Source organism: Colobus angolensis, unplaced genomic scaffold (assembly GCF_000951035.1).
Source record: "Colobus angolensis palliatus isolate OR3802 unplaced genomic scaffold, Cang.pa_1.0 Scaffold153, whole genome shotgun sequence".
Lineage (NCBI taxonomy): Eukaryota > Metazoa > Chordata > Mammalia > Primates > Cercopithecidae > Colobus > Colobus angolensis.
Genome location: NW_012114633.1, coordinates 4,713,893 through 4,732,920, shown reverse-complemented (window position 1 = coordinate 4,732,920; position 19,028 = coordinate 4,713,893). Strand labels below are relative to the sequence as shown.

The window sequence follows — 19,028 nt, the reverse complement described above, 5'->3', positions numbered from 1 at the left end:
TTTATTTTGTTTAGATATTAGTGTAGAGATTTAACTTTATATTTTTTCCTAGATGAAAGTCAGTCAAATATGTCAACATGATTTAATGTCTTTTCCAGTTTTTCTCTGAAAGAAATTCAGAACAATGAAAGAGTACATTATGGAATGGTCTTATTTAAGAATCAAGGAAAATTGTTATTGAATGAAAGGGAAAAAATCACAACCTCTTTTGGGTATGAGTATAAATGAATAAAGGGAGATGAGAGGCAGCAGGGCATTGTAGTTAGGTAAGGCTTATTTGGGTTAATATTTTCCACGCCCTAAATGAGTTAAGACGCTTTAGCCTCACAGTATTCAATTCAGACCTAGAAGAAAGTTGATCCTTTGTTATTGGTTTACAAAAGCGTGTGTCCGAGATGATGGACAGCTCCAATGTTGCAGCAGCGAAATAACAATTTTGCGCATTCTGGACCTGTATACACATGGGGTGGGCATTGCTGAGTGGTGGCAAGTAACAGGAAACAGGCTTCTTGCTTCTGTGGTCTGTGGTGGGCAGTGATGTTTGCAGGCTGCATGTGGGCTTCAGGCATTTGTCAGGGTGGGTGGTCGGGCTGTTTCTCTGCATGAGTCAGAAGGAAGAGACCCAGCTGAGTATATGAAATAAATTCATTCCATTTGATTTCTCTGTTGCAAGAATACTATAAATATTAGCTAATGTTAAAATTGATGTCTACCAAAGATGATGCTAAAATTTACAAATATATATTTGGTTAAGATCTCTGAAAGAGAGATGAATAGATTGGGATCAAAGAATAAGCAAAATAAGATATATTCCATAAATGAAAGTGTAATAAATTTTACTCACTATATGAATGCTATTTATCTCCCCGACAACATATAGAATATCTTCTTCAGAGAATAAATTGCTTCTAAGCCATCTTAGAAATTTTCCATTGTTTTTTTCCCCAAAACTTCAGATTACAAAATATTTCTATTTACATAATATGGTTTTTGATGAATTGCTGAAATGTGTCACTTTAACTTTTTGGGTTATTTAATATTAAGTATAAGAAACTACTTAGGAAATATAAATGTTATTTACTACATAATAAGAAAAAGATATAGTTTGATATGTTTCAAAATTATTATTTCATAGAAAATGTATCATCATAGATGTATCATATCACCACCCTTAATCTTTGCACCTAGGTTGGCTGAAGTCTGAAATCCTCAGTCTAATTTAAGTTTTTATCTTAGTCTTCTCAGGCACAGTCTTGAATCATGAAGTTGTCTTCATTTGTATTAGCAATAGCTATGAATCCAATTTAGCACCATGAGTGACTTTTATCTTCATCCTTACTGATATAAATATCACAGTGTACTAGGGATTGAAGAGAAGCCTGCAGCAGAATCAAATACAGGAGAAAACAACCTATGCTGCACCTGGGTATTTGCAAACTTGGAGTATTTGAGAAGAAATAAATTGTTTTAGTGCATCTTCTCCAGCCTTCCTGATAAAAAAAAAAAAATTGGCAAATTGAGAAACACAAAAGATAAGTGAGCTGGTTGATAAGGCAAAGCTAATTTGTTCAGAACTGGGACAAGCCCCCAGCCCCCTGAATTCCATTGTTTCAGGATTCTTTTCTGATGTCTAACTACCTGCTTAGATATAACATATTCCAATATTTGAATTTAAATAACATTGTATAATTGATACTCTTAATTCTAGACAATATCTCAGGGTGAAGTGTGTAAGTTCTAGAGAAATATGATATATTTCACATCCTGACTATTGTTTCCTAATTGTATGACTCTGGCAAGTTACTTAACCTCTCTAGATGTCTATTTCTTCCATTGGCAAAAATAGAACTCCTAATTATTAATGTTATATCTACCATAAAATCCATCATAGGGCTCAAATAGGGTAATCCCTCTAAAGCACTTATATTAGCACTCAACACATATTGATCAAGATAAATGTTGTTGATTATTAGTTTCATCACAGTCTCAAACTTTGCTATTAAGTGTGACTATTCTTTATCACATCTTATTTTGAACTATATTTACTTTATCCCATATATAATGCTCTCTGATGGATAATCTGACTCATTCTGGAAATTAGCATATACCCTTGTCAGATGGATGCTTAAGGGTTGAGGTGTCTTCCTTTGAAAATTATAATTTAATATAAGTTGTTTTATATACATTATTAAGAGAGACATTTAGCCTACTTTTATTATTCTACAAATACTTATTAGCTTGCCTTCCAGTGAAAGAGACTATCATTTGCATATATTTCAATCTGAAATAAAATCATAGGATATATGTGCACCACACCTGCATTTGGAAGCATGGTATATATGTATAATAAATTGTATGTCTTTGGAAGTTTGTGATTTAGCTTAATTTAGTTTTTCCAATTTTTAAATATTTTTCATTAATTAGCTGTGATTTCTCTATACATTATGCCTCTTTTGTAACTATGGGAATGTCTAAGTATATTTCAGAAATTTATATTTTAGCAATTTGGCTCAAAATTAGACTTTGCCAAGTACTGTTGTAGATGCTAGAGATAAAATTAAGAAGAAATGATTCCTCAAAATGTTTAAATACCTCCTAGTTTATTTATATTGTGTTAGAGAACAAATGCTTATATTTTGGAATGTTAAAAAGGCACAGCATAAGGAAGCAGATAATCAAAGTTGATAATCTGAATGGTCTGGGATTTTGTGTTTTCTATCTGCTAGAGTTGACTTGATTTATATGCAAATTCCTATTTTTTGCACATGAAACTGAAGGTAGAGAGTCGGAATAAAGAGGTAACATGGTTATCCATCTGGTTTCTGCAGTCCGACTTATCTGGGTACAATTAATCCTTATTCATCATGCATTTGGACAAAGTAGGCACATTACCTAACTCATTCAAATCTTACTGCCATCATAACAAGAGTATGCAACAAATTGTTATATGGATGAAATAAAAAGTGATAATTCATTAAAATGTTTTAGTACAGTATCTGGCATATGGTAGGTACCCAATAAACATTAGTTATAATTTCATGGATATGAAATGTTGGCATAGATATCTATCACCAATTGAAAATATAGTGTTTCTTTCATACCTTAATTTTTGTTCTCCTCTAATTCCTAGTAAAAAAGACTAGACAGTCTTATAACAATAAGACTCTTTTAAGTGGCCTCCCACAAAACTTATTACATTCTTGACAAATACTTCCTTTTCAGGATTGACATAAATTCATGAAAATCACCCTAAACAGTTGAATAGTACAGAATAAAACAGTGACCTTTTGAACTTACATTCTTAATATTCCCGATTACAAAATATTCTTTATTCTCTTGTTTCTAAGAATAAAGTCAATGCAGTTATTGTTTTTTATAATATGGTTGTTAATTTTATAAAATATCTTCCAAATTCTCTTACAGTATATAATAAAAGGAACTCTGTCTATTTTTGTAAGTTCGAAGTCAGATAGGGCTTTTTGCCAGTGACACAAAATAGAATGCCATTATGTTTAACAACATGCAGCCCATTATTCAAGGAAGAGCATAAAGGATCAAAAACCCTACTGGATTAGAAATGCTGAATATCGTCCTCTAAATATTGACTGCTCAAAATCTGATTTAAAACCATAGTATCTAAGCCTGACAATGGTGAGCCTGCTCAAGAATTAACTAAATAATGTGCCGTGGGAAGGAAGTAATGTTCCGTCTGTCCAAAAATTCCTTCTCTAGCTTTAACAAAGCAATATAAAGCTGATACCACAAGAGAAAACAATTTTGATTATTACTTATTAATTTGATATGAGTTCAGTTGTCTAACATGGTAAACTCATTTTCACTCTTGCCCTTTGAAATATGAGGGTTTAATGAAAGCATCTACATAATTCTAAATTACATTATGATAAAAACATTTTTCTTCTTAGCCAACAGTGTGTTCTTTGATTTAGAAACAGTGGACCGTTAAGACTGGAGTAGATAAAGTGGATTAGGTCAAGGAAGGGGATGGAAAGGAAACATGAATTGAGCAACAAAATAATGTAATGTATCCTTTTAAAATTATCTTGAAAAAATAAAAGTAATCTTTAATATTTATCACAGGTATGGATTTTATTTTTATTACATTTCAAAGAGATACTTAGTAGTAATAACTAGATATCCAAAGCCTCCTTTTATATTCATTTCTGTTTTTTTTTTTTTTTTTTTAGATTTTGTAAATGTATCCTGCAGACTTTTCCTTTTTACAGGTTTGCTACATGGGTATTTTGTCTAAGGCTGCAGTTTAGGCTTCTAATACACCTGTCACCCGAGTTGTGAACATAGTAACTGGTAAGTACTTTATCAATTCTTCCTCCTTCCCACTTTTTGGAATCCCCAGTGTTTATTGTTCTCATCTTTTTGTCTGTGTGTGTACAATGTTTGGTTCCCACTTTTACGTAAGAAGGTGTGGTATTTGATTTTCTGCTTCTGCATTAATATGCTTAGGTAGAATAGTTGAATTATGCAATGATACAAAAATATTAATATTAAAATTATACATAGAGAGGAAAGGTCTAAAATTAAGAATCAAAATCTCCACATTAATAAAATAGAAATAGAAGAAAAAATACATTTAAATTAGGCATAAAAAGGAAATAATAAAGATAAGAGAAGTAGAAAAAATGGCAGATAAAGAAAAATAATAAAGCCAAAAGTCAAGTTGTGAAAAAGTTTAATAAAATTAATTATCTCTTCCCTAGACTGATCAAGAAAAGGGAGAAAAAGTACAGGCAAATATCCAATGTAATATATGAAAAATAAGAGTACTTCCCAACTCATGAGACTAATTCTTATAGACAAACTGATAAAAGTGTTATGAGAGAAGGAAAGGGTAAAATGATACTTTTCAGAAACATAGATACACAAATTCTGAATCCAATAATAGCAGGTTAAATCAACAAATGTTTTAAAAGTATGATAGTTAATGATCATAAGGATTTATCCCAGGTATTCAAAGGTAAACATTTGAAAATTAACATATAAAATACATGATGTTAACAGAAAATGGAGGAAAAGTACATGATCATCTAAAAACATGCAGAAAAAGATTTTGACAAAATCCAAAAGCCATTCAAGATTTAAAACTCCCAGTACATCACAGACAGAAAGGCAGTTCTACAATTAAACCAAAACTCAAGGAAAACTTATAGCTAATGTGATAGCTATAGCGTAGCTATATAATAGCATTAACTGTAGTATTGAATGCATTCTTTCACAATCAGAACAAAAGCAAATGTATCCATCACACCATTTTCATTCAAATAATATTAATTTCTCAATCTGTCTTTGAACTGTGTTATGCGGAAACAACATTTGGGGAAGGGCTCAGGGACTCTAGGCAGAGAAAGATACGAAGAGGCTGAGTGTGTGAGCTCCAGGAAACACTTCCAAAATTTGATCAGAGAGATCTTGCCTCTATCTGTTTTATATACTGGGTGCTATGTAAGAATTAGTTTTAAACAGAAAAGTTTTAATTCAAAAATGTTGGAATTTTGTTGCAAGGAATACTCTCTTAAATATCTCAAATTCTGAGATTTCATGTTAGAGATAACGATCACTAAGTAGAACTTGTAGGAAGTAACAAGTTTCTGGCAATAAGAAAAAATTCTTATTTCAAAATGTAGTATTTCTGAAATTTGGAGGCATTTTGCCTGCCACAGGTAAGGTCACTTGTGATATACTTGTTTTTATGTAAACCAGGCAAACATAGTGACAGAAAAAATACATATTCATCTGGCAGTCACCACACTTATTTACACTGATACCACCACAAGAGATTAAAACTGATTTCCATTTGGATACCAAATTTGTAATTCAAATGCCTGAAAATATTATAGCAGTGAGGTAAAAAAAAAAGTCTGTATACTATATTTTCATATGACAGAAAATGAAAATACAACTAAAGTTTTTGAAATAGTTCATAACATGTTCTTGGCTATGTAGTCTACAATGGATAACTCAATCATTCCAAAGTCAAGAACAAATCGAGTCCTGTTTTTGTCAAAAGTTACCAATTGATCTTTAAGAGAAGCAAATATACTTCTGGAAATATACAATTTAATAAAATGGGAGAAAAGTTTGTTAATTCAACCAAATTCGAAATTCTGATAAAACATTGATATTCTTCAATAAAACTCAAGATTATGAAGAATTCTAAATATGAAAAAAAGATCAAGATTACAAAAACAAAAAATACAAAATATATCACCGTGATATTCAAAAGTAATTCAGAACACGCTTTATCTTTTGAAAGTTCAGAAAGCTCAGATACAGACTTCTATTTGAGTCTGCAAACGTAAGAGATATAACTGTGGCAACCGTGAAGACACTCCTCTCCTATCTCAGATCGCCACTGCAGGAAGCATAACTGACCAATGACCAGTGGTCTCACATGCTACAGTTTGAGATGCATCATTGCATGTGCACAGAGGCCACAGGTCCCAGGTACCCTCTCAACCAATGATGTTGTAAGGCAGAGACCCAAAGCCAGGCGCTTTTCTCCCAGGTCACTTTGGCTTAAAGACCGCTCACTGGTTTTGCTGAAACTTTCTTAATTATTATTATTGGTAGTATACTTTAAGTTCTGGGATGCATGTGCACAACGTGCAGGTTTGTTACATAGGTATACACGTGCTATGGTGATTTGCTGCATCCATCAACTCATCTACATTAGATATTTCTCCTAACGCTATCCTTTCCCTAGCTCCCCACCCCTCAACAGGCCCCAGTGTATGATGTTCCCCTCCCTGTGTCCATGTTTTCTCATTGTTCAACTCCCACTTATGAGTGAGAACATGCGGTGTTTGGTTTTCTGTCCCTGTGTTAGTTTGCTGAGAATGAGAATGATGGTTTCCAGCTTCATCCATGTCCCTGCAAAGGATATGAACTCATCTTTTTTTTTTTTTTTTGGCTGCATAGTATTCTATGGTGAATCTCTGTGCCACATTTTCATTTTCTTTATCCAGTCTATCATTGATGGGCATTTGGGTTGGTTCCAAGTCTGCTATTGCGAACAGTGATGCAATAAACATACGTGTGTATGTGTCTTTATAGTAGAATGATTTATAATCTTCTGGGTATATACTCAGTAATGAGATTGCTGGGTCAAATGGTATTTCTGGTTGTAGATCCTTGAGGAATTGCTACACTGTCTTCCACGATGGTTGAACTAATTTACACTCCCGCCAACAGTGTAAAAGTGTTCCTATTTCTCCACATCCTCTCCAGCATCTGCAGTTTCCTGACATTTTTATGTTCGCCATTCTAACTGGCGTGAGATGGTATCTCATTATGGTTTTGATTTGCGTTTCTCTAATGACCAGTGATGATGAGCCTTTTTTCATGTTTGTTGGCCGCATAAATGTCTTCTTTTGAGAAGTGTCTGTTCATATCTTTTGCCCACTTTTTGATGGGTTTGTTTTTTTCTTGTAAATTTTATGTTCCTTTTAGATTCTGGATATTAGTCCTTTGTCAAATGGATACATTGCAAAAACTTTCTCCCATTCTGTAGGTTGCCTGTTCACTCTGATGATAGTTTCTTTTGCTGGGCAGAGGCTCTTTAGTTTAATTAAATCCCATTTGTTAATTTTGGCTTTTGTTGCCACTACTTTTGGTGTTTTAACCATGAAATCTTTGCCCATGCCTATGTCCTGAATGATACTGCCTAGGTTTTCTTCCAGGGTTTTTATGGTTTTGGGTCTTATGTTTAAGTCTTTAATCCATCTTGAGTTAATTTTTGTATATAAGGTATAGTTTCAGTTTTCTGTAGGTCCAGTTTCAGTTTTCTGCAAATGGCTAGCCAGTTTTCCCAACGCCATTTATTAAATAGGGAATACTTTCCCTTCCACATAAACTTTCTTTTCTTCTCTCCTCCACCAGGACTGAACCTACTTTGTGTTCTGAAAACTCTCCTCTCCTTTTCTGTCCCCAATAGCATTTTTCTTCACAAAGAAAATGTGTTTAATCCCTACAGCAGATCTGCTTCTCAAATAACCCAAATTAAGATAGTAACCTAAAATTCTGTTGGCAAAACTTCCTTTTGCTTGTAAGTCAATTAAAAATGCAATATATAAATAATTTCAAGAAAAATCTGTAACTACATTAGTATATATCTTATAATTTATAGCATGTTAGAACTGAGAAACTACAGTAATGGTTGTAGTTTGTTGAAAATGTGTTGAATGTTATTCTGTCCTCTGAAATTTTTGTGATGTGAGCATAAGCCCTGTAACCTATTTTGTGTGAAGTCAAATGTGTTGCTCATGATTTCTCCAAAGTGCCTTGGGCTTACATTTGAATGACCATTGCTAGTTCTCAGTTACTGCTTCCTCTGCATTCTTGATTTCATTTTTATCTCCTCTTGCATGAAAGAGTTTTCTCATGTCTTCTTTTAAAATATAGGACTCAGTTACCTTGACCTATTTTAAAAATGCACATGGACTCACACACAAATAAAGACTCCCACACACAGACCCATAAGGCACTTATATATGTGCAATCGAGTTTACAAAATGTTTAAGAAATCAGAGAGACAGATTATAAAGAAATAGAATTTAGTTGAATATTAGATAAATCTATTTTAAAAGTCTTTGGTCAACCAGAAACCAGATTTTTACTAATCTACTTTGTCTTTAAGCTCCATCCTTCTGCTGTGATGCCCACATCTGTTTGTTTGTGTATCTCTCCATCTTCCTCCTCTCCTTTCCCAACTTTCCTCCTCCCCTCAAATTTGTATTTATTTCTTAGAGACTTAAGCCATTTCTTTACTGACTCTTGCCCATTCATACGTTCAGATCTCTCTCTTCTAGAATCATCAGCAATTCATACAATAATGCTATCTACTAGCCTCAAAATTGCAATAAATTAATATAACAAGATATATATTTCTCATTTGTAGGTCTCTGGGTTATAGTCCAGTTCATCTTATCTGAGTTTTTCTGGGCTTACCTATGCTACAGATTGTGATTCTTATCAGCAGCTATAAAGGGCAGGTTCTTTTCTTGGTGGAGACCCAAGAGGTTAATAAATACCATTTGACCCAGTAATCCCATTACTGGGTATATGCCCAAAGGATTATAAATCATTCCACTATAAAGATACATGCACAAGTATGTTTATTGCAGCACTGTTCACAAGAGCAAAGACTTGGAACTAACCCAAATGCCCATCAATGATCGACTGGATAAATAAAATATGGCACATATACACCATAGAACACTATGCAGCCATAAAAGAAGATGAGTTCATGTCCTTTGCAGGGACATGGATGAAGCTGGAAGCCATCATTCTCAGCAAGGTAACACAGGAACAGTAAAACCAAATACCGCATGTTCTCACTCATAAGTGGGAGTTGAACAATGAGAACACATGTACACCGGGAGGGGAACATCACACACCAGGGCCTGTTGAGGGGTGTGGGGCTAGGGAAGGGATAGCATTAGGAGAAATACCTAATGTCAATGACAAGTTGATGGATGCAGCAAGCCACCATGGCACGTGTATACCTATGTAACAAACCTGCACGTTCTGCACATGTATCCCGGAACTTAAAGTATAATATAATTTAAAAAGTAAGCAAATGTAAAGCCTTGCTTTGTGTCATATTTACTAATATTCGTTTGGCTAAAGCAACTTATAAGACCAAGCCAAACCAAAACCAACAATGTAGATAAATATTTTTTACCTGTAATGGAGGTACTGTAGTCACATGGCAAAGTATACTTATATGTATAATTCCTTAGAAGGGAGGAACAATGAGTAGAGAAGAATAGTCCAGTCTACCATAAAATCCAACTCGTAGAAGACATAACGAGGTATTTTCCTGAGTAAAGTAGGTTTGCTAAAGAGGACTTCTTTTCTATCAATCATTAAGATAAGATAATTTTAAATATAATGTGGCTATTTGTTTAAAAAATACCTGGTTCTGACATGTTGGGCCTGAGGATATGCAAGAAAATAATGACAAAAAATGTGAAAAATTCTTCCAAGTAAGTATTACTACATGAATCAATATTCCAAAATACATAAAGAAAACTAATGTTAAAATGGATGGAAAATGAAATCAACAGTTGCTAGATAAGTTCACTCCAAATAAAATAAAAATGATAAAATAATCTGAAAAAAATTGATTGTATAATAAATATATTTATGACTCTTAAAGAGATAAATAACAGCCATGTACAGAGAACAAAAATTTCAAAACAAGTAGAATTAACACCTGTAGAAGAAAGTAGGAGCCCTGGAAATGAAAACTAGAATCATTGAAAGTAACAACAACACTAATTAATCAATTCAGAGGTAGTATTGAGGAATTTTCCAAGGGCACAGCATAGAGAGATGCAAAGGTAAAATACATCATAAAACAGTCTAAGAAATGGAGCATAGGTTTGGAAGTGTCAGTATAGGTCTATGAGGAGTTCCAGGAGAAAAAAGCAAAGAGCAGATCAATTTTTGGAGAATGCGTGGGATTTTTTACAGAATTAAAGACATGTGACCTCAGATGGAAAGTGATAATTGAAAGTACAAAGCAAGATATAAATGACAAAGAAGTAAATACCCATAGCTAAATGCTTTGTGAATGAAAACATTAAAGATGATGAGAGAAACGATTACCAACAAAAGAACAGATTATCAACAAAACAACTACAATCTGGACTCTGACATCCAATGAATCTACCATTCAAACATGAAGATAATATAAATAGATACACAAAGATGAAATTGGGAACAATAGACATTGGGGATTACTACTGGGGAGAGAGAGACAGGCGGCATGGTCTGAAAAACTCCCTATTGGGTACAATCAATGCTCACTACCTGGGTGACAGAATCCATACCCCAAGCCTCAGAATCACATAAAATACCTGTGTTATGAACCTGCAAATGGACTCTCTGAACCTAAAATAAAAGTTGAAGAAAAAATAGATGAAGAGAATTTTATGATCCATAGCCCACACAGTAAGAACTTTTATAGAAATAAGCAATTTCTTATAATTTGTCAAATTAAAAGTGATTTGCCATTTCCTATTTTATTCGAATTCTCAACAGTCAGAACCAGTATTATTTATATAATCTTCAATGAAGAGCAAAATTGAAGTTGCATGAATAACAGACTCTAACACAGTGTTTCTTAAATTAATCCTCACTCTATTTCTCGTACAAAAATATTTACTCAGTTACAGAACATTTGATCTCTCAGATAAAAGGAGTGATTCTAGAATTGTAATACAAACCAGGGATTTTGATGCTAAGCACAAGTTCTGCAAATGTAAGTTACTATACATCATATACTATCAGAGAAAAATCAGCAGCTAACCTTTTTCCTGATATGTTTATCTAGAGAACACTAAAAGAATCTTCTGATTTCATGAGAATTATTTTCTGAGGATTTGGCATGGCTGTGTGAGGAGTCTGTATGTAACTATTATTGTATTTACTTATTGTCATTTATTTTGTTTACTTCACTGATGGAGTCAACTGTCAATGGACAACTGCAGTGATTATTGGAAAGCCTCTTGTTTTCTTTGCTGGCACAGTAGAGGCATCTTTCAATTCACATCTTACCCTTGACTAACTGATTAAAAAGGATTTACCTATCATTTAAAACAAATAAATAGAAACCAGACAATTTTTATTTCTTAGGTCCATAATACTGTAGACTTCTCAGTCTTTTAAGAAGACAGAATGGAACTCATTTTCTGAGCTCTGCATAAGCTCATATTACATTTATCTTTCAGGTATTTATTTTCTGGACAATAACAGAGTTACATAATTGGCCCCATGCTTTAAAATAAACAGTTACTCTGACCTCATGCGAGGCATATAGAATATGGTTAGTGGATGCCAGTCATTGTTATCATAAAATATAATAAATCTATTCCCCAAAGCATGAGAGAATTAACCACTGGTTGTTTTGGGGTGTGGCATAAACTAGTCACTAATATTTTTGGCCTTGAGTACACCTCTGAGACAAGTGCACTAAAATCTAAACCATTACTGTAGCTGGTACGTGTTACTCAGACTACATGTAGTAACTGAGAACTGTGTCATAATGGGGAGGAAAACTAATTATTTCCAGTACCCTCACCCAAGTTTAAGAGTGTGTGAAAACATACCTGCTAGATTTTAATAGGGCTGTTTTTTTCAAAGCTCTCTGTGGTTATGTGATCATGTCTATAAAAGAATATAAAATTTATTGAAGTTGGTAAAGTTACAAACCTACAAAATGAAAGGCATGAGATTCAATGACTTAACATTGACATATTTCAGAGGAAGTTTCCAACCAAAGAAAATAGAATTTCTGATTTCAAAAATTTAATACATGTTTGAGAAGAAGACTGAATATAAGTTATATCCTTCCACTGCTGGCTATTATGGAACCTACAGAGCAAGACTGTGCAAGTGGGTTTATCTAGAATAAGAAGAAAAATACTAATAGAATCCGGGTGTGAGTATAGATTTAGAGCCAGATAACTCTTAAATTCCTAATTAGTGGCCAAGGAGTCAGCCAGTCAGGAAGATTGTGGCAAAGTAAAAAATATTGAAATCAACTCAGGAAATAGTAACTAAGCGGTCTTGTTCACGGAAGAGCTCTTAGGTGTTCTGCAGAGTATGACTCCTGGGCAGGCCACAAGGTGAAATAATCAAAACAATAAACGCAATAGCTAACAGATAATGACTTTTCCTATGTACTAGATACATATCTCATTTACTCTTCTAACCTGATGATTAGGAAGCTATATTTAAACCCTTTTAACTCATGCCCTTTCAATCTCAGCATGCCTCACTCCACCTTCTGAGTCTGGCCTCATCTCCCCTGTATGCCCATTCTCCTCTGTTTCTATGAAGATCTGCTTTCTGTATACTATAATTTGTGTTTTTTGTTTGTGTGTGTGTTTGTTTGAGGCAGGATCTCACTCTGTCACCCAGGATTGAGTGCAGTGGTGGAATCTCGATCTCAGCTCACTGCAACCTCTGCCTCAGGGGCTTGATTTGTTATTTTGCTACCCATCTGTAACATCTAATGCATGTTTCTTTATTCTATTAAACAACACACTTCCCTCTAAGTTTGAACAACAAATCAAATACATGAAACTTTGCTGACTCGCTCCATCTAGCTTTAAATTAGGGAGCAAGATATCCTTTTAAGAGTTGATCATTAAATAATTTATTTTGAATATATAAACCCACAAATTCAGGACCTTTATTTTAAATAATATCCTACTCATAGATATGCATGATTGATTTACTCTGCTATCAGTTACTAAATGTACTCTACATTCTTTGTTGAGTTTAGTAAATATCAGTAATTTTAACATTATTTCTTAAAATAGTGTCACTTCCCAAATTAAGTGTTAAAGTTAGAACTTCTTAGAATGATGCCCACCACTCTTTCATGGCCTTTCTCTGCAACTTCATCTCCCCGTAACCTTGCCTTACAGACTATGCTTTAGCCAAATAATTCCCCAGTGACAACTGGCTGTTTCATGACACTATGTGTTTGCTCATATGTTGTCATCTTGCTTTTTCACTTTACTGATGACTGCTTCTTTCAGACAAGCTCAGAGTTGTGTTGATTATCTCTCTTCTGTGAACTCCGTAAGCATAATATTTGCATATACACACACAATCTCTTAGTAAAATTACCTATTTTTGTGTCAGTTTCCTCCAGAGTCATTCTAGCTCTCCAAAGTGAGACAGATTCTTATGCAACCCTCTATTTCCAGTGCTTATTCAGTGTCCATGACATGGCACACACTAAACTAAATAGAGCTCATGTCTCATATCTCCCTATTACCTCACATTTACTCTCATGATGCAGGGAAAATGCATATTGATAGTTTTTTATTTTTAATTTTAGACTATTTGAATCTGTTTCAATTATGTTGTTTTCATGTGCAAGTAACAGAAAGCTCAATTAAGTCTTTTTTAAACAATGAAAGGTCTGTGCCAGTTCATATGAAACTACAAGTGCAGAAATAGGTTTTGAAGAATTACTTAATCAGAGTTCCAGCTCAATTTCTAAGTGATTCAGTTCTTTGGCCATAAACTACTATTCACAAGGCGGGCAAGATGACTACAGCAATTCTGGGTATCACCCATACATGTTGCACTGCTCAGGAAAACAGAGAGAAATGGCATATCTTCTCCATCCTAGTGAAGAGTGGATTTGTGCTCCTATGGTTCACAGCTGAAGCTAATGGTAGACACAGTACCAGGAATTAATTAAAACCAGGAATCTTAAGCTTAGCACTGTCTAATATACGACTGTTTAGAATAATATCTTTTACTTTTTGAGGTAATTAAATTAAAAATCAAGTTTTATTACATATCACACAGTTCTTGGGATTCTTCACAGGTCAGGAAAAGAAATAAAAGAGTTACTGTTAAAAAATATGTTTACACAAAGTTGTGTTAACACTTAAAATGTTCCAAAAATATTTCATTTTTAAAATGAATTTACTCAAGTAAATCTCCAGGGGATTCCTCAAACTTCAGAATGAAACAAAGCAACACACAAACAAATGATTATACTATAACTCTTAGTCATATACATATTAAGAGTACAAAAGAAATATTCTTGAAAAATAAAAAAGGTATTATATATTGTAGTGAACTAGATATTTCAATACAATGCTTCTCACTAAAAACATGACTAACAATAATAGATAAAATTACCAGTTTTTTACAACATTCTATGAAACAGTCTAAATAAAATTACAGTAATAAGATTAAATATTGAAGAATTAAACTAAGATGAAAAAAGTAGTCATTTTATAGAAATCCATGCTCACAATAATTTATACATTTCAAATCAAATTTATTTTTCATATAAGCTTTTTTTTTTTTTTAAAAAAAGGACATTTCACAGCACATTTTATAACCCCTTTGTCTTCATGTTGGGAGTACGCTATACATATTAAATCTTTTGGAAATGAAGTAACTATGATCTTCTGGCCAAGGAAAGACCAGATTTCTTTTGAACTTTACAAGTAGGAGTTCTTTTTTTAGTATTCGAGCACTTCAAGCTCTGCACTGTTCATTGGTGCATTTATACAATTTTTTAGAATTTATAAAATGCTCACAGACTCTTCTAACTCTTCTTAAACTGTCCCTGTGGCTCAAATATCTACAGAGTAAGATTCATACTACTTATGGGTCCATATTACTCATGGATCTTACCTATGTCCACTTTAGCAATTGAATCTCACTTCACGCTTTCCCTGCTTACTCTTTTGAAGGGTTTGTGTTTTTTTTTTACTATTTTCTGCAATATCATCTTTATAAAATACTTCTAGGTATTTGTACCAACCATTCTTCTAGTACTTATTACCTCTCTCCTCTTTGCTGTTTGGTAAACAGTTTTCCTTTAAGAAATCAGTTCAAATGTAACCTATGTGAAATATCCCTAAACCAGTTCCTATTAAAATTTCCTCTATGGTGTCATAGAATTAGCTTTATATGTCCAGCAATTCAAGGGACATGAACAATAGAATGTATTTAACCAATGATTATTGAGTTAACAAATCTATTAATCTTGTAAATCAAAAACATAGAAACAAATGTCAGCTTTATGCCTCTATGCTGTTTTTGCTATTTTAAAAAATTATCTATGAAGATAGAAATAATAGACTAATATTTATGATTACAAATAAAATATTTATTGTGTATCATTGTAATATTAAATTATATTTCAATCATAAGTTCCTATTCTATAAACTTAACATTGATTTTAAAACATTTTCTGAAACTTATCTCTAGTGAAACGTTAAAGGCCTGTAAAACTCAAATATCTCTTATGAATTTCTGAGAGTCCTTGAAAATTGCCTACTGCTGTAGTCTAAATGTGTCCCTCTAAAATTCACGTTGAAAACTTATCCCCATGGCAGGGTATTAAAAAGTGGGGTATTCTGAGAAGTGATTCATGTATCATGAGCAGAGCCCTCAGGAATGGAATCTGTACCCTTATAAAAGTGGGTGAAAGGTGCTGCCCGCTCCTCCTGCCATGTGAAGCACAGTGTTTGCCCCTTTTGCAGTGTGAGGACACAGCTAGAGGTGCTGTCTATGAGGAGTAGAGACTTCACCAGGTGGAGAATCTGCTTGTGCCTTGATCTTGGGCTTCGCAGCCTTCAGAACTGTGGAGAACAAATCCCTGTTGTTCATAAATTACTCAGTTTAGGGTTTTTTGTTACAGCAGCTCAAACACACTAAGACACCGACCCAATTGCTTTTCTACAGATTCTGCTTGATGTGGAAAAGTGTCCAGGTAAAGATAGCAAATTTCTTTTTTTTTTTTAATTTTATTTTTTTTATTATACTTTAAGTTCTAGGGTACATGTGCATAACGTGCAGGTGTTTACATATGTATACTTGTGCCATGTTGGTGTGCTGCACCCATCAACTCGTCAGCACTCATCAACTAGTCATTTACATCAGGTATAACTCCCAATGCAATCCCTCCCCCCTCCCCTCTCCCCGTGATAGGCCCCGGTGTGTGATGTTCCCCTTCCCGAGTCCAAGTGATCTCATTGTTCAGTTCCCACCTATGAGTGAGAACATGCGGTGTTTGGTTTTCTGTCCTTGCCATAGTTTGCTGAGAATGATGGTTTCCAGCTGCATCCATGTCCCTACAAAGGACACAAACTCATCCTTTTTTATGGCTGCATAGTACTCCATGGTGTATATGTGCCACATTTTCTTAATCCAGTCTGTCACTGATGGACATTTGGGCTGATTCCAAGTCTTTGCTATTGTGAATAGTGCCGCAATAAAGATACGTGCGCATGTGTCTTTATAGCAGCATGATTTATGATCCTTTGGGTATATACCCAGTAATGGGATGGCTGGGTCATATGGTACTTCTGGTTCTAGGTCCTTGAGGAATCACCATACTGTTTTCCATAATGGTTGAACTGTTTACAATCCCACCAACAGTGTAAAAGTGTTCCTATTTCTCCACATCCTCTCCAGCACCTGTTGTTTCCTGACTTTTTAATGATTGCCATTCTAACTAGTGTGAGATGGTATCGCATTGTGGTTTTGATTTGCATTTCTCTGATGTTTGTTTCTGAGGATTGTCATGTTTCTGATCCCAAAGGAAAAACAACGAGGATTTCTGGGTAAATTTTTGCTTTTCTGTTATAGATACTACATATTTTTTGCCTCTTTTTACTGCTGAAATCTGGTCATGAATTGGAGGTGAGGAGGCACCATTAAGATTCTAATAATGAAAGTTGCATGTAAAAAATGGTTGGTCATAAGTTTCTGATCTTTAATGACAACCTAAGATAGCTACAGCAGTCCTGGCCAGACTAGTGTTAAGACTGCTCAGAAATTCCTTTTGAAATTTTTAAATAGTTTTATTGTGCTATAGTTCATGTGTCAGTTCTCCTGTTTAACGTACGAAGTTCAATGGTTTTTAACACTAAAACAGGTAACATGCAACCATAAACAAAGTCAATTTTAGAATTTTTTCATGAGCTCAAAAGGAAAACCTGTGCCCTTAGCCTATTACTCTTTATACTCTGCTATCCCTAAGACACCAATAATGTATTTTTGTCTCTGTAGATTTTCCTACTCTGGACTTTTTTGAATGAAATCATTTGATACACGGTCTTTTGTGATAGACTTCTTTGATTTAGCAAAATGTTTCCAGGTTGATTGATGTGGTATCATGTACCAGTACTTCATTTTCTTACGGCTGAAAAAATATCCCATTGTATTGGTGTGCCATAATTTGTTTATCCATTTATCAGTTAATGGGCATTTGGGTTGTTTCCACCTTTTGGCTATTGTAAGTAATGCTGCTATAAATATTTATGTACAATTTTTGTGTAGGTTTGTGTTTTCATTTTTCTTAGGTAAATACCTAGAAGTGGAATTGCTGAGTTATGTAGTAATTATATGTTTAATTTATTGGGAAACTTCCAGATTATGTTCTGAAATTAGCTAAACTTCCAAAAAAGAAAGTTTCATAAGTGTATGACACTTTAAGATAATGACTTGTTCTGTCTTCCCTTTATGTTTTGAAAATTCTACCCAATCTTTGCTCACTGTAATATATGTAATGAAACGTTATATAGATTTGCAACACAAATCAATGTGAAAGAAACGAATAATTAATGTTATATGTTTCATTTTACTACTTTCAAAAAGAATACATTATATAACAACTTAAAAATTTAGAAAGAATACAATCAGGCAGTATAATTTACAGTTCTAAAATATTTACTCCCTGATTTCCTTAAACTGTATACCTTTCTATATTGATATACATTAATAACAAACCTTGATTATTAAACATATTTTCAGAAAATGTTAGTTGAATAAGATAAATCATATATATTTATATTTATATTTACATCTTACTGGCTGGTAAAATGAAATATTGAAATGTGGGGCAGTGAGAAATAACAAAATGAAAGCACAGTTTTGTGTGAGTAACCTTCGAACAATTGAGTCACATTTGGCATAGACCCACTGAAGGGACTGTTTTAGAAATGTACTCGGTAATTTTATGGCCAGTCCTTAAGGCATAGAATATATTCCATATTACTTATTATCATAGTGTGCCAAGCTAATAAATTAAAAATTATTAATGTTGAAACTTAAAAAAATAAAAGATCTTTGCCAAGTTGAGAGAAGTGGATTTGGACTTGCCCAAGCACTAAAGAGCAGAAACATTTACCATGTGCTTCCATCACTTTGAGTGCAGGACACGTGATGGGATGTATATAGGCTGTAATTTATAACAGATGCCAAAGTAGAAAAAGATTTGGAATTTATAAAAATCTTACATTTAAAGGAAATATTTTGCTTGTTGTATTGTATCAGCAATTTAAATATATTTCCTACTACCATTGTAAGAAGGAATATTTTTTAAAGTGCTTAATTCATGAAAAAGATACGTTAACAAAATGCATATAAGTTCTGTTTATGGTCAGGAGTCTGCTTTGGGGAACCCCACCCTCACTCACAGCCCAGACTGAGATCCA

The 19,028-nt window shown here is 33.7% G+C and overlaps 1 protein-coding gene across 1 annotated transcript in view; it reads right to left on the bottom strand.

Annotated features, from left to right (window-relative positions):
* Positions 1-262: 262 nt before the first annotated feature.
* The window catches only part of DIRC1 (disrupted in renal carcinoma 1), a 53,803-nt gene continuing 35,037 nt past the window's right edge, over positions 263-19,028 (bottom strand). Inside the window, 2 exon segments of the mRNA XM_011936477.1 lie at positions 263-545; positions 547-598. Of these exon segments, the coding sequence (XP_011791867.1) occupies positions 263-545; positions 547-569 (306 nt within the window). The 5' untranslated portion in view covers positions 570-598.